This window comes from Sus scrofa, chromosome 4 (genome assembly GCF_054392235.1).
Source record: "Sus scrofa isolate SSC_HxYL_T2T_F1_AM1 chromosome 4, Sscrofa_HxYL_maternal_Yorkshire_Landrace_v2.0, whole genome shotgun sequence".
Taxonomy (NCBI): Eukaryota; Metazoa; Chordata; class Mammalia; order Artiodactyla; family Suidae; genus Sus; species Sus scrofa.
In genome coordinates this window covers 21,828,092-21,845,484 of record NC_139386.1, presented here as the reverse complement: position 1 = coordinate 21,845,484, position 17,393 = coordinate 21,828,092, and the positions used below count along the sequence as shown (strand labels likewise).

The 17,393-nt window shown below is 37.8% G+C and overlaps 1 protein-coding gene across 3 annotated transcripts in view; it reads right to left on the bottom strand.

Annotated features, from left to right (window-relative positions):
* Window positions 1–4,046: 4,046 nt before the first annotated feature.
* The window catches only part of LOC110260233 (uncharacterized), a 748,649-nt gene continuing 735,302 nt past the window's right edge, over window positions 4,047–17,393 (bottom strand). For 2 of the 3 annotated variants that reach the window (XM_085021827.1, XM_085021826.1), the window contains 2 exons: window positions 6,636–6,731; window positions 4,047–6,367 (listed from right to left, as the gene is read on the bottom strand). In XM_085021827.1, coding sequence (XP_084877953.1) covers window positions 6,224–6,367; window positions 6,636–6,731 — 240 coding nt within the window. In that variant the 3' untranslated portion in view covers window positions 4,047–6,223. The remainder of the gene's footprint in view (window positions 6,368–6,635; window positions 6,732–17,393) is intronic. The other variant, XM_085021828.1, reaches the window with a different exon arrangement.

The window sequence follows — 17,393 nt, the reverse complement described above, 5'->3', positions numbered from 1 at the left end:
AATGTACATTGAATTCTGTATTTAATATGTGTGTATATATGTATATTGTCTTCCATGTTTTTATTTATCTAGTGTAACATAAGCATGCTTATGCATGCTTGCATGTTACAAGAGATTTTTTTCTTTTTATGGCCAAACCTGTGGCATACAGAAGTTCCCAGGCTAGGAGTTGAATCAGAGCTGCAAGTGGAGACTGCACCACAGCAGCCACAGCAACATTGGATCCAAGCCTCATCTGCAACCTACACCACAGCTTGCAGCAGTGCTGGAACCTTGACCCACTGAGTGAGGCCAGGGATTGAAACCACATCCTCATGGACATTATGTCAGGGTGTTAACCTGATGAGCCACAACAGGAACTCTAATATAACACCCTCTTGATAAAGATAACTCTTAAAACTTCGCAGTATATACAATACTAAAAGGTACACAAATTTTATTAACTCGATACATACAAACAGCTTTCCAAGGATTGTATCAATTGATACCATTACGACACTATCGTATTATATGAGAGTGCTTTTTACACTCTTCTAACATTAAGCTATTTCTGGACTGTCTGACCCATTTCTTAGATATCTTTATCAATTCCCACCAAGTACCGCATTTTAAATCACAAAGCTTGAGAGTGTGTTTTGATATTCAACAGGCAATTGGCCCCAAAGTTTCCTCCTTTTTCACCAGTTCTATAAAGTTTTTAGGCCTTCCCCCAAATATTAACTTTGCAATACTTCTAAAAGCAATAAAAATAATCTTGCAATGTTGATCGTGTCTTATTGCTTGCAAATCTTCAATGACTTACCTTTTGCCCGACAGCAGTGGTGCTCAATTAAGGGCGATCTTGTCTACAGGAAATGTGGCAATACTTGGAGGTAGTTTGGTTGTTGCAACTGGAGGGAGTGGGGTGGTGCTACTGGCATCTAGTGGTTAAGGCCAGGGATGCTGCTGAATGTTCTTCACTGCACTGCTGATGATGACTTCCAGAAACAACAAGGAATTTCCTCTGCTTTTCCAAAATGTCAATAGTTGGTGGTGGTGGGGTGGGGTGGGGTGGGTGGGGTGGATGTTGAGAAGCCTTCATATATGGGACAAAGTGAAAACCCCTTTGCTTGGCACATCAGCTTCTCTTTCATCTAAATTCATGATCTTTCAAATTGAGGTATATGTATTGATGGTCAGATTCCAGATCCTCAAACTGATCTTCTGAGTAACATATCCAAGTTCAAAATAATACTTCTACATTAGAAGGAGGTGGGGAAGGGGAGGAGGGAAGGAAGGGAGGGAAGAGGTAGAGGGAGAGGGGATGGGAGAGGCATATTTTTCATCCTTACACATGTCAGGTAATGAACAAAAAAATCAATAGACATTGAATTAAGAACTAGTGAAATGATAGAGATATTTCAAGGCAGGGCATTTGAGTTTTAGCACCTAGTACTCTACGAAGTACCCTCTCTTTCCCCTTGTTTTTCTTCTTTTTTTTTTTTAACAATTATTTAGATTATTTTATCATGATGGGGAAATAGACATGCATATTAAAGCAACTGCTGCCATTGTTTATGTTTTCTCCTACAACAATGAAAAGCATTGCTTGAGCAGCTACATGCCTGGCATTATGCTAAGAGCTTTGCTCACGTTTATTGCATTCAGTTCTTCCCAAAGCCTATGATGGAGGTATTACTACTGACTTATTGAAACACAGACTTTAGTCCATAGAACAGTTTTAGGTTCTCAGCAAATAAGAAGTACAGAGAGTTCTCACATACCCTCTACCTTCCCCCTGAACCCCTCTCACAAGCACAGCTTCCAGCACTGTCTCTGTCCTGCAACAGAGTAGACATTTGTTACACTTGATGAACCTACAAGGACACATTGACACAATGCTATACATATGCATACATTAACATTTTCATGACTAGCTTTGTGACTCTGAAGCACTGTATAATGTGTCTTTTCTTTCTAGGTAAAAATGTAAATATAAATGTAAATAATCTTTCTTTTCTGAGGGCAAAAATCCAGAATTTATTTCTCCTGGTTCCAGGAACTCTAATCCTGCTAGGGACAAGGTTTGATGTCAGACTTTCTAGAATTACCCCAGGAGGCAGGTGCAAGGGAACCTGAAATACAAATGGTTGTACCTGAACACTGGGCAGGCACGAGAGAAATGGGAATATCAGGCTCTCAAAGTAAGTTCTTGAAACCAACTAGAAGTGGTGAATCCCTCTGAAAGAGAAGAATAATTTTTCCCCCCAAAGAACAAAATGAAAAAGAAAAAATCATAAAATCTGAAGCAATTAGTACTTTATTGAGAAAACATGGGTGGTCAGGTTATTTTCAAAGAAGATATATTGACCAGAAATTGCACTTCTAGAAATGTATCCTAAGGAATGAAGAATAGGGTGTAAAGGCATGCAAATAATGCTGGCTCACAATGCACCAGCTATTCTGCTGTGTAATTAATGAGGTGGGTGGGGTAATCCTCATTTTATGAGGGAAACTGAGGCCCAGAGTAGGAAATTGCCTCAAGTCATGGATCTTTGAAGGAAGAGTCTAGATCAACCCCAAGTCTATCTGATGACCTTAGCTTTGCCCAGTTTTTTCCAAAGAGCAGTATTTTGGGTCCCCTCTTTGTGTGTGTGTGTGTCTGTGTGTCTATGTGTCTATATATCTTTGTGTACGATTCAGAGTAGTTTGGTTAAACAACAATATCAGGGAAATCATGGTTTGGATGTTAGCTATATTTCCCCCAAACCAGTCTGAACACATCCATCTGCAATCTTCTTGGAAAGGCCAGCTCTCTGTTTTATGTATGGTCACCAGTACCTTGCTCAAAAGGCTAAACAACAATGGCCTGAAGGGAGCACTGGGAGTGTAGAGTCCAACAGACTTCAGGGTCTGTCATGGATGAAGGGCCTAGTGACCAAAGAGACTCTTGACCTCAAATGCTTTATTGACAGCATTAGGTTGCTGGGCTTGTCTGACTCCTACGCCTCTGGCATCCAAGATCAGTGTGTCTTATAACTTACCCCTTTATCAATCACTTATAGGAAGCATCACTCATTATACCAATGAATATTACTTTGAATGTCACATATGCTAATTCACACACCCTGGCTGTAGATATCACTAGGAATACTTTAAGAACCAAATAATCTATTCTGAAAATGTTGATCCTTTTTAGGACCTTTCAGGTGCTATTTAATTGTCCCCAGGATGTGGATTAGGGATAATTTGCATTCTGTTCCCAAGTTCAAGACTTCACACAGATCCACATACGCATACACCCCCCAAAATGCTTATACTGATAGAATTTAAAGTCAATTATCATGCAGGCCACAGAACAGCCTCAGCAAGTAGGAACTACCAGGATTTTCATTCCAGTGTTACTTCTAATAATAACAAAATTATTTAAATGTTTACAAAGAATGACTTGATTTAAAAAAAAAAAAAAAAATCCTGATCCACTCATGGGTTTTTCAATGGCAGCACTTTGACATTTTGGGCTGTAAAATTCTCTGTTGTGGGAGATTGTCTTGTGCTTTGGTTTAGCAGCATCCCAGCCTCTTACTCACTAGATGCCAGCGGGATTTCATTTCTCCCAGTTATGCCAATCAAAAGTGACATTGCGAAATGTCCATGGGGAGGGTGGGGAATTACACTTGGTTGAGAGCTACTGATTTACAGGATGGAACACTATATTAAAAAGCTATTAAAATAAGTTGTAAACAACTTTAATGACCTAGGAAAATGTTCACAATATTTTTAAAGAAAAAAAATCAAGATTAAAAAGGTAACTCTGACCCTGGTTTATAAAATATAAAAATGGATATATGCATTAAAAGATAATTATAGCTAATCTCTTTTTCATGCGCTTGCTCTGTACCAAACATTAATTTTTCACGTTTTATCTATTTACTTCTCAGAATAATCTTCTAAGGTTGGTACCATTAACCTCATTCAACAAATAAGGAAACTGAAGCTCAGAGGGGTTAAGAAACTTTGAAAGATAACACAAAAAGATTAACATCAATTGTGTCTGAGTAGTAAAATTTGAAGGGTATTTATCTCTTTATTTTTTCCAAGCTGACTTCAACAAACATTTATTACCTTTTATCAGAAAACTTTAACAAAGGCATTATAGAATTGCAAAGTTTTCTTTTAAAGACCAAAACGTGCAACTAGAGATTCTCATTCTAAGTGAAGTAAGTCAGAAAGAGAAAGCCAAATACCACATAATATCACTTATATGTGGAATCTAAAATATGGCACAAATGAACCCATCTGTAGAACAGAAACAGACTCATAGACATGGAGAACAGACTTGTAGTTGCCAAGGGGGAAGTGGGATGGAGTGGGACAGACTTGGAATTTGGGTTTAGTAGAAGCAAACTATTACATTTAGAATGGATAAGCAATGAGGTTCTACTGAATAGCACAGGGAACTATATCCAATCTCCTGGAATAGAACATGATGGAAGATAACATCAGAGAAAGAATATATAGATATACAAGACTGGATCACTTTGCTGTATAGCAGAAATTGGTACTACATTGTAAATCAACTATACTTTAATTTAAAAATTACTATTATTTGGAAATACAAAAAAAAATCTGAATGTTACATCTTGATTATTTTATTTGAAGTAAACATGCCTCCAGAAAACAGAAAGAAAAACCAAAATGTATTTAATGCGGGCTCTCTGATTGTTTTCATACAATATCTATCTTTTAGTCTTTTTCCTACGCCTTGACTTTTACAAAAATTCTTTTTTTATTGAGATTTAATTGACATATAGCATTATATTAGTTTCAAATGTACAACACAATCAATTGATATTTGTATATATTGCAAAATGATCACCAGTGTTGTTACAATTTTTTTCTTGTGATGAGAACTTCTGTGTGTGTATATATATATACACACATATATAGGTGTATATATATATGTGTGTATATATAATGTATATACACACATACAAAATGTAATATTACTCAATCATAAGAAAGAATGAAATTCTGCCATTTGTAACAACATGGATGGACCTAAAAGGTCTTAGGCTTAGTGAAATAAGTCAGGCAGAGAAAGACAAATACTCTATATTAGCACTTATACATGAAATTTAAAAATAAAACAGATGAATGAATGTAACAAGATAGAAATAGACTCAACAGATATAGAGGACAAACTAGTGGCCATAAGTATGGAGAGGGAAGGGGAAGGGACAAGATAGGGGTAGAGTATTAGAGATACAAACTGCTATGTATAAAATAAACAAGCAGAAAGGATATATTATACCACACAGGAAAATACAGCCCCTATTTTATAACAACTTTAAATGGAGTATAATTTATAAAAATGTTGATTCATGATGTACATCTGAAACTAATATCATATTGTAAACCAACTATACTTCAATTAGTAGTTCCTGCTGTGGTTCAGTGGGTTAAGAACCCAACATAGTGTCCATGAGGATGCAGGTTCGATCCCTGGTCCTGCTCAGTGAGTTAAGTATCTGGCCTTGTTGAGGCTGTGGCATAGGTCAGCAGCTGCAGCTCTGATTTGACTCCTAGCCTGGGAACTTCCATATGCTGCAGGTGTGGTGATTAAAAAGAAAAAACCCAACGAACTATAATTCCATTAAAAAAATCTACTCTCTTATCAACTTTCAAATATGCAATACAGTATTATTAACTGTCACCATGCTGTACCTTGGTTTCTTTTCAAGTGACATTTTCTTCCTAATTATTTGATCACTGAAACCTGTAATGAAGAATATTCCCCATTATTCTAGCTCAGATGTATATTTAGTGATTCAATTTAGTCTTGACACTGAAATAAAACCTTGAACTCCTTCTAGAAAAATAAGGTACCAGATACCTTGAAATATGTTTTTAACTTAAAATTAACTAGGAAAAAAAATCCTTGTTGAAGGTCTTTTGAAAACATATCAGCCAATTTCCCTCTCTGTGGTAAAGTATATCTACAGGCAGAGTAGGTAAAAACAGCATTAGCATTCTCTAAGGATGGAGATTCCTTGAGGCAGTGGAAGCTTAGGTTTCTGAATGTCCATCATCAGGACACACAACTGACACTGAGGAAAGTAAGACATGGCCAACCCCTGGGAACGACTTTTATGTTGCTACTTACTTGTTTGAGGATTATTCAAAGTGGCAAGCATAGGTGGTTTCTGATCATTAATTAAAACATTTTCTGTATGGTGCTTCTTTATATTACTCTCTTGCTCTGGCAGAAAGGAGCCTTCATGATTGGCCTCTGCTTACTCTTCCAGCCATTACTTTCTTTGGCAGTTCTTCCAAGTTCCTGACCCTCACTGGGTCTGCAATAGTTTCCCTTCCTTCTTATGTTTTCCTGGAACCCAGAGAACCACCATCAGAGATTTATCACAGGGCCATCGATGGAAACTCATTAAACTGCCTCTTTCTGGAAGTTGATGGCATTTTAGGGATGAATAGGTATCAATCTTGAGTAGTAAACATTACTCAAAGCTCACACTGTGTTTTATACATTTTTTTTTGGACAAACAATTACCATATTTGACTCTAAGCATCAAAGTCCAGTTCCAAATTATGGAACATTCAGGTCTACTTTCCAGCCCCCACTTCAACACCACACTCACAAAGAAGGTATTTCTCAATATAAACATCAAACAAATATGCACAGTCTTCACATGCATATCAGGTCCTTGTCCAATGCTTCTTTCTTTGGAGTAAGTCTATAAGAAAACAAAAGTTAGGTATACAGTTTTAACCAAAGGTGCTTCAAAACAGACAACCATAGGTGGAAGGGGTAGACTCAGTACTGGCTATTCCATTACAATACGTTTCATCAAACTTAGAATTGGTGAGGTATTCTCAGGTTGCTTTCTGCTTCTAAAACACATCTTTTTTTGTTTGTTTGTTTCGTTTTGTAAAACACATCTTTATTAGCAGTCAGGAAAGTTATGTGGGGTCTGTAATATGAGAGCCTCAGGCCACCTTTGCCCATCACCTGTTCCCTTCTTTTCCATCTTCCATCCCTTTCTGGAGAGACATGAGAAATCTGCAGCCATCTTGGTGTACATAATGGAAATGGGAAGGCAATTTAATTTGGGGATTGAGGAAGGAGAATTAACTCAGCATACCCAAATGTATTGAAGTGTTATATTCTATAGAAATTTTTAGAAAAATCAAATCAAGATGCTCCTCAAGTGTGGGTGCTAGTCATTTGTTGGAAATTACCTACTAAAAGATGTTAGGTTAACAATTAGCAAAATGAACAACTGTTCAGTTGATATTCAACCAGCATGCATTTACTAATGTATTTTGCTAGTCAAATAATTTAATAACTTAAAAACAAATTATTATTAATGTCATTGTGCTTGCTTTTATAGTGTTAGTTTACCTAATGATTATTCTGCATGCTTACATATCACCCTTCACAAAACACCTGGTGAATGCTGTCAATGGTGCGAGTTAGGTCGTCAACAAATTATAGATATTATTATTTCAAAGTTTTTGAGAGAGTATTATGAGTGTGGGGCTATGGGACCTTTCAAAGTCATTGTTCACTATCTGTACAATGACTTGGATTCAGAAGGAAAACACAAATATTCAGTTCTATTATTAAATTAGGCTAGATAAAAAGGCTTCAATACAACCAGGAGGTGGCTAATCAGGGACTCAAACCTACTCGTCTCCAAAAATCAACTCTTTAACCCATATGCGAGTACTAATCCAGGTTGGTGGACCAACACAAGGGCTCGATAGTGCTATCAGTGTTAGAAGGAAAGTACAGCAGACTCACAACCACGAAGAGAGAGATCTGTGAATCCTCCTGGATTTGAAACATGGCCCAGGGTTTTAAATGTCAAAACTCCAGGAGTGTGGAAAAGAATAGGTAGCTCTCTAATGTTAGGGAACCAGTTAACTGAATTAATAAAATCCTAATGGCGAAAGATCGAATGTTAGTAGAATGAGAGGTAGGTCAGGAATACAGCTGTGACTCTGATCACAAAGTCTGAGGGTCACATTAAAAGAAGCTGAATAGTAGAGCTGGCTTTCAAAGGAGGACTCAGGCTGGATGCAAAAGCAGTGGCTTGGAAGGAAACAACTAGTTAAGGGATTTGCAGCCAGAATTCCTGGTTCAAGTCTCAGCTTTGAACCCTATGATAGCTATAACATAAGGCAAGTTACTTAACCATTCCAAGACTTAGTTTTCCTTTCACTAAAAGGAATATAATTGCCTACCTTAACAAGGTTATTGAGAAATTAAATGATATGTAATACATGGAAAGAGTTTAACACAGTGCCTGACACACAGCACCAGTTAAATACATGATAGTGATACTGCTGATAAAGAGGAGAAGGTGATGGAGGATGTTTTGGATCATGGTGATACCATTAAGAAAAACTGAAAACCCAGAAAGAGGATTTGGTTAATCCAGAATGAGGATGATAAAAGCAGATGATAATGATGACCTGGCCCATGAAATGGTACAAAGTCAGTTTTTAAGGTTGCCTGTTAAATATCTCCCACTGCCCTATTACCCTGGGGAGAGGTTGCAGTGTCTTTTTGCAGACAGCAGGGGGCCCCCAGGTACAGGGAAGCAACAAGCAAGGCTCCCACGGTTCTCTGTACTTTGCTCAGTTAACTTTTTCATTGCTGGCAAAAGCCAGATAGCCCCATCTGATGCCACCGTTAAAAAGTTGTGTATTTAAGGGAGTGCCCATTGTGGCTCAGTGGAAACGAATCTGACTAGTATCCATGAGGATGTGGGTTCAATCCCTGGCCTCGATCAATGGGTTAAGGATCTGGCATTGCTGTGAGCTGGAGTGTAGGTCATAGACTTGGCTTGGATCCTGAGTTACTGTGGCTGTGATATATAGGCCAGCAGCTGCAGCTCTGATTCAGCTGCTAGCTTGGGAACTTCCATATATTGCATTTAAAAGGTTGTATATTCCCAGAGACATAAATGTACAGGTTTTTCCATTGGAAATCCATTGAACCCCAGAGAGATGGAGTGCATGTCAGTTTTTTCTTTCTTTCTTTCTTTGGGCTGAACCTGCGGCTTATGGAAATTCCCAGGCTAGGGGTCGAATCAGAGCTACAGCTGTCAGCCTATACCACAGCTACAGCAATGCCAGATCCAAGCTGGATCTGTGACCTACACCACAGCTCACAGCAACGCTGGATCCTTAACCACTGAGCAAGGCCAGGGATCGAACCTACATCCTCATGGATTCTATCTAGTTGGGTTCATTAGGCTGAGCCACGACAGGAACTCCCCACATGTCGGTTTTCAGATTTACACCCATCCATCCTTCCCACAGCATTTACTGAACAGTGGGCAAGACCCCACGAATAAGACAAGGTGTTTGCTTCAGAAACTCACAGACTAAAGGTGATAACATAGGAATCTATCATAAAAGGGAGTAAGAGTTGGAGTTATGGATACAGCAATGGGAACATCCAATGGAGGGAGGTTCCATTCTTGCCTAGGGAATTTGGGGATGACTCATAAGATTTGCTGGGAGGGTGAGAGGATATTGCATGCACAGGAACAGCACATGCACAAAGGCATGGTGCAGTGAAAATGTCTGAGAAATGTTCCAGGATCGGCAAATGTAGTTTGGAGGTAACAAGAAAATGAGAAGTCAAATCCAAGTAAGAAAAGAGCATGTCTGCAGATTTCTAATGCGCTGCTTCTCCCTTCACTTCGCTGTTGTGCTTCCTGCTATAGGGTTACAGAGCTATGGGTCATTAAATTACTGATTGTGCCAATTCCAGATGTGATAGTTCTACCAGCATGTTTTAGTTACTAAATCTTTTCTTTCTCTTTCAAAGAATCATACCTCAGAAGTCACTTTCCTTCCTCTAATTCTGATTTCTTGTTTTTTTTAAAAAAATATTTTTCTGTGATTTAAAAAAGAGGTCCTTGAAAAGAAGGTATCTGTAGATACTTTATCCTAAAATAGCAAACAAGTGGCATCTACTCCAGGTATTACTCACTTCTTATTATCTCAGTTCACAGTTCACACCTAGCACTTACCATATGAGTGTAGCTGCAGGCAAAGAAACTCATTCAACCAAAAAGCCAGGGATCTAGGAAAACTTGACTCTAATCATTAGATTAATTTAAAGCAAGAGAAATGTGATTATGTTTTATTAATGGAGTAGTTTTAGGCAGGCATACTAATTTCCAGGATTAGTATTTTAGGAGAAAAATTATTTTCTTTTTCATTAAATGTGGATTTGAAAGGATGGAAGGGAATAAACAGTAAGGAGAATTTAATGCAAAAAATGTAAGAGTAACAAGAAAAATGTCCACGCTAGCATCTAGCACTGTTCTTGGCAGATAAATATTCCAAAATGCTTTTTTTTTTTTTTTTTTTTTTCTTTTTAGGGTCACAACCTCAGTATACAGAAGTTCCAAGGCTAGGGGTCGAATTGGATCTACAGCTGCCAGCCTCCACCACAGTCACAGCAAGGTGGGATCTGAGCTGTTTCTGTAACCTATACCACAGCTCATGGCAATGCTGGGTCCCTGACCCACTCAATGAACAAGGCCAGGAATCGAACCCACAACCTCATAGATACTAGTCAGATTTGTTTCGGTTGTGCCACAATGGGAACTCCGCCAAATACTTCTGGAATGAGTCAATGCTGAATGAATGAATGTTGGTGTTTCTGCTCCTCACTTCCACACACAGTAAAGCTGCTGCACATGATTTTAGGTGTGAGGCTATTTTAATATTACATAGAAACTAACTCTGTACTTGACAGTCCTGGTGGTTTATTTTTTTAGAACAAACCATAGGTTGAAAGACAGTTTGTTTCTTCTTATCTTCATGTCCATCTAAAAGCTCTGGCTCTTTTTCTCCATTATATGCATCGTCATTTTTCAAGAGTTTTTCTATTCTGTGTCTGCCAGAGGCTATCAATGTTGTTAAAATCCTCTTAACTCCTGTTAATGTTAAAAAAGTTAACACTGATGTGTAAATGAGATGTAAGAAGCAATGCCTATCACTTCTCCATTTAATGGAAAGGAGGTAGAAGAATGTGTAATATAATTCTTTCAGAACTTTTTTTTTTTTTTTTTTTTTTTTTTTGGTCTTTTCAGGGCTGCACCCAGGACCTCTGGAGGTTCCCAGGCTAGGGGCCCATCAGAGCTTTACAACAGCCACAGCAATGCCAGATCTGAGCAGCATCTGCGACCTATACCACAGCTCAGGCAACTCAGGATCCTTAACCCACTGAGTGAGGCCAGAGCTCGAACCTGCAACCTCATAGTTCCTAGTTGGATTCGTTTCCTCTGCGCATGATGGGAACTCCCCTCTTTCTGATCCACTTGATACAGGTCAGGTAGAAGCAATCTCCTGGCAGAAAAAATGGCTTTTCTGTCCAGTGGAAAAAGCCCATGTGCTCCCAATAAGTCTCACTTGGTTCTGCTGATCTATGAGTACTGCTTTACAAGAGCAGTTAAATACCAACTTGTTTTTCCTTACTAGACACATTTAATGTTACAGGCACACCTCGGTAATATTGAGAGTTCAGTTTCAGACCACTGTAATGAAGCAAATATCCCAACAAAGTGAATCACAAGAGTTTTTTGGTTTCCCAGTGCAAATAAAAGTTATGTTTCCATTACCCTGTAGTCTATTAAGTGTGGAATAGCATTATGTCTGAAAAAAAAAAAATGAAGATACCTCAATTAAAAAAAGCTTTATTGTTAAAAAATGCAAACTATAATCTTTTTGTTGCTAGGGGGTCTTGCCTTGATGTTGATGGCTGTTGACTGATCAGGGTGATGAATGCTGAAGGTTAGGATGGCTGTGATAATTTTTTGTTGTTGATTTTTTTTTGCTTTTTTAGGGCCTTACCTGTGGCATATGGAAGTTCCCAGGCTAGGGGTGGAATCAGGGCTGCAGCTGCTGGCCTACACCACAGCCACATTAACCTGGGATCCAGCAGCCGGGATCCATCTCTATCAAAGCCTTTGCATGACCAGGTACATTGTCGATGATCAGAAATATTTTGAAAGCAATCTTTTTTTTCCCCCCGAGCAGTAGGTCTCAACAGTGAGCTGAAAATATTCAGTAAACCATGTCATAAACAGATGTGCTGTCATCCACGTTTAGTTGTTCCATGTAAATAAAACTCAGAGAGAAAAGCAGCATAATTCTTAAAGGGCCTAGGAGTTTTGGACTGATGTGTAAGCATTGGCTTCAGCCTAAAGTCATCAGCTGCATTAGCCACTAACAAGAGAGTCAGCCCATCCCTGAATCTTTGAAACCAAACATTAACTTCTCCTCTCTAGTTATGAAAGTCTTAGATGACATTTTCTTCCAATATAAGTCTGTTTAATCTACATTGAAAATCTTTCTAGTGTAGTCACCTTGGCTCACGATCTTTACTAGATATTCTGGGCAACTTGCTGCAGTCTCTACATCTGCACCTGCTGCCTCACCTTATACTTTTTTTACTGTTATGGAGACAACTTCTTTCCTCGAGAACCTCTGCTAGCTTCAAACTTTTGTTTTGCAGCTGCCTTACTTCTTCTTCACAGACTTGAAGAGAGTTAGGGCCTTGCTGTGGATTAGGCTTTGGCTTAAGGGAATGTTGTGGCTGGTTTGATCTTCTATCCAGAACACTGAAACTTTCAGCAATAAAGCTGTTTTGCTTTCTTATCATTTGCGTGTTCAATGGAGTAGAACTTCTCATTTCCTTCAAGAATTTTTCCTTTGCATTCACAGCTGGGCTCACCATTTAGTGCAAGAGGCCCAGCTTTTGACTTTTGACATGCCTTCCTCTCTAAGCTTCATCATTTCTAGCTTTAGATTTAAAGTGAGAGACATGTGACTCTTCTTTTCACTTGAACAGTCAGAAACTATTGTAGGGTTAATAATTGGCCTAATTTCACTATTAGTGTGTCTCAGGGAATAGGGAGACCTGAGCAGAGGTGGGGAGGTGGATGACTGGCCAGTTGGTTGAGCAGTCAGAATACACACAACATTTACTAACTGCTGTCTTACATGGGTGTGGTGCGTGGCACCCTAAAACAATTAAAAGAGTAACACCACTGATCACAGATCACTGATCACAGATCCCCATAAAAAACACAGTAATAATAAAAAGTTCAACGTAATAATAAAAAATCCAATTGCAAGAATTACCAAATGTGACACACAGATAGGAAGAGAGCAAATGCTGATGTAAAAATAGTGCTGAGAGACTTGCTCAACACAGGGTTGCAAAAGCCTTCAATTTGTAAAAAATGCAGTATCTACAAAGCACAATAAAACACAATAAAATGAGCCATGCCTGTATTTAATTTTAATGTTTAATGTTTAATATTATATTGGTGGTAAATATGTATTTTTGTTAAAGTCTTATGTTTAGGATGTTTATAATTTGGTTTTATTTCTTGGTCAGGATGGATTCTATAAAGAGTACAATAAAAAAGAAAGAAGGCTGTTTCTGTCTCTATTAAGTGCTTCAAAAAGATAATTTCAGATCTTGAGGTTCCCTTACTCCTTCTGATAAATGGTATAGGAATTCTGAAAATGTTTTTGTGGAGATAGACATACAGGTATATTTGCTATTCCCTTAAAAAAAAAATCAACTCATATAAATTTTGTGTTTTCTGTGTTTGAATTAAAAAAATGGAGACATATGCTTGGCACTAATGGAACTGAACATTTCTAATGGCTTCCTGAATTTACCCCAAATTCACTGGGGATGCATTTACATATATTTTCTACCAAGCCCAAAGCATTTTGGCTGAGTTTTTCAAGTTAGGTAAATCTCTCCTATTGTTTACATTGGTGTCCCATGCCAAAGAAGAGTGATTCAGTGGAAAAGCAGTCTTGTAGAATATAGCTGCCAAGTTTCGGATCCCCATACCAATTTAAAATATGTAAATTTGGGACCTATTGTGGAAAGAAGAACCAAAAAAAAAAAAAACAGGCTAATGAATAGTTTAATTATTTCTATGTCTGCTTATATATAATACTTAAAAGAGCTCCAAAGAGAAATGAAAATCAATGAAATGTCAAAAATGATTTTGACACCCATGAAAAAGAAAACATAATACATCAAAACATGTGATGTGGCAAGAGCAGTACCAAGAAGGAATTTGACAGCAACAAATCCCTACATTAAAAATGAAGAAAGATCACAAGCAACCTAAAATTATACCTCAAGGAACTAGAAAAAGAGCAGATTAGGCCCAAATTTAGCAGAAGAAAGGAAATAATAAAGATTAAGGAAAAAAAGAGAAAGAACAGAAAAACAATAGAAAAAAATCAAAACAGCATTTTAAAAAAAGATAAATAAATTTAACAAACCTTAGCTAGCCTAAGAAAAATGAGAGAAGATACAAATAAATAAATCAGAAATGGAAGAGGAAACATTACAGCAAATAGCATAGAAATAAAAATATTGTGACTATTTGAACACATATATGCCAACAAATCTGAATAATTTCTTAGGAGAAATGGATAAATTCCTAGAAATATACAATCTACCAAAACTGAATCCAAAAGAAATAGAAAGCCTGAACAGACCAATAACAAATATGGACACTGAATCAGTAATCAAAAACCTCCCAACAAAGAAAATTCAGGACCAGATGACTTTACTTAGAGTTTAAAGAATTAATACCAATCCTTCTTAAACTCTTACAAAATACAGAAGAAAAGGGAACACTTCCAAATCCATTTTATGAGGTCAACTTCACCGCTTGATATCAAAGTCAGAAAAAGACACCACAAGAAAAGAAAATTATAAAGCAATGTATCTCTGTTAAACAAGGATTTTAAAAATCCTCAACAAAATATTAGCAAACTGAATTGAACAGCACATTAAAAAAAGGATCATATGCCATGACCAAGTTGAATTATTCCTGGGATGCAAGGATGGTTCAACATATGCAAATCAATCAATGTGATACACCACATTAACAGAATGAAAGATAAAAATCACATGATCATTTCAATAGATACAGAGAAAGCATTTGATAAAATTTAAAACTCCTTGGCAATGATTTCTTGGATATGACAGCAGAAGCATCAGCAAAAAAAGCAGAAATAGACAAGTGGGATTACGTCAAACTGCAAATCTTCTGTACAGCAAAGGAAATAATCAATAAAACGTAAAGACAATCTATGGGATGGGAGAAAATATTTGCCATCTATACATCTGATAAAGCGTTAATGTTCAAAGTATACAATAAACTCCTATAACTCAATAGCAAAACCCCCAAATAACTGATTTCGAAAAACAGACAAGGGAACTCAACAGACATTTCTTCAAAAAGACATTCAAATGACCAAAAAGAACATGAAAATGTGCTCAACACCACTAATCATCGGGGAAATGCAAATCATAACCGTAATGAGATAGTACCTCACACCTGTCAGAATGACTATTATCAGTAAAATAAGAAGTAGCAAGTATTGGTAGCAATTGAGAGAAAAAGGAAAGCTTGTACACTGTTGGTAGGTGGTAAATTAGAATAGTCATTTGAGAAAATTGTACAGAGTTTCCTACAAGTAAAAAATAAAAATATAACTACCATATGATCCAGCAGTATCACTTCTGGGTATATATCCAAAGGCACTGAAACCAGAATCTTGAAGAGATATCTATACTTCCATGTTCATTGCATCATTATTCACAATAGCCAAGGCAAGGGAGTAGCCTTTTCGTCCAGCAAGAGATAAATGAACAAAGTGTCACACACACACACACACACACACACACACACACACACACACAACTGCAATATTATTCAGCCAGGAGAAAGAAGGAAATCCAACCACTTGTAACAACATTGATGAACCAGGAGGACATCTGCTATGTGAGATAAGCCAGACACAGAAGGACAAATTCTACATGATACCACTTATATGAGGGGTTTAAAATGCTTGACGTCATAAAAGCAGAGAGTTTAATGGTAGTTTCCAGGGGCTGGAGGGAGGGGGAAACAGGAGGTATTGATTAAAGAGTATAGTTTCAGTTATCTACGATGAATAAGTTCTAGAGATCTCCTGTCTAGCACAGAGCCTGTAGTTAACAATCCTGTATTGCATGCTTGAAAATTTGCTAAGAAGGTAGATGTTATGCTGTGTTCTCATCACAAATAATAATCATAAATAAAGAGACTTGCAGGACATTTAGTCTTGTCCAAAACATCCATAAGACATTTGGTCAATAAGACACTTGCTACCTAAGAACTTTGGTCCAGTAGACAGCGGTCCTTTGATGATTTCAGGACCAAGTGAAGCTGTCCAAAATGTCCATAAGACATTTGGTCCATGCCAAAAGGTCCTTGATATTTTGTTGTATTTTGTCCTCTCTGAAATGTCCATGGAGACCTTTGATCGATGCCAAAAGTTTTTGCTATTTTGTCCTGTCCAAAACATATTTTGGCATGGACAAAATATGCTCATTGATGTTTGGACAGAACCAAATTTCAAGGACTTTTTGGCATGGACCAAATGTCTTATGGACATTTTGGACAGGGCCAAATGTCTGCTAGCCACAGATAGGGAAGGAGGATGCTTTTGGAGGTGATGGATATGTTTATGGCTTAGATTGTGGTGATGACCTCAAGAGTATATGCTTATCTCTAAACTCATCAAGTTGTATACAGCTTTTTCAATGTGCATCACACCTCAATAAATTTTTTTAAATAAAAGAAAGACTTAAAAAAAAAGGTTACGAGCCTAGGAATTACTGATGTGGCTCAGTGGTAAAAAAACCCAGCTAGTATACATGAGGATGTGGGTTCAATCCCTTGCCATGCTCAGTGGGTTAAGCATCTGGTATTGCCCTGGTATTGTGGTATATGCCACAGATGTGGCTGTGGTATAGGCCAGCAGCTGCAGCTCTGATTCAACCCCTAGCCTGGGAACTTCCTTATACCCAAGGTGTGGCCCTAAAAAGCAAAAAAAAAAAAAAAAAAAAAAAAAAAGAAACCTGAGCCTAAAATAACAAATACTTATTATTTCAGAATTTCTGTGTTCAGGAATCTTGTATAGCTTAGCTGGGTCTTCTGCCTCAAGGTCTCTCAGGAGGATGCAACAAGAGTGTTGAACAGGGTTGCAGTGTCATCTGAAGGCTTGACTAAGGGAGGATTCCCATTCAAGCTCGCTCACGTGGTTGCGCCAAAGTTCAGTTCCTCTCGAGCTCCTGGACAGAGGACTCCCTGCTATCCAGGGCCCCCCTCTATTCTTTGCTAAATGGTCTATGACCATAAATCAGCTCATGGCATAGCAGCTGGTTTCCTTCAGAACAAGCAAGCATGAAAGCAAGGGTGAACAAGATGAAAAAGTCTTTCTGCAAACCAGTCTCAGAAGTGACATCCCATTTCAGGGGATTAATTTAGAGGTGA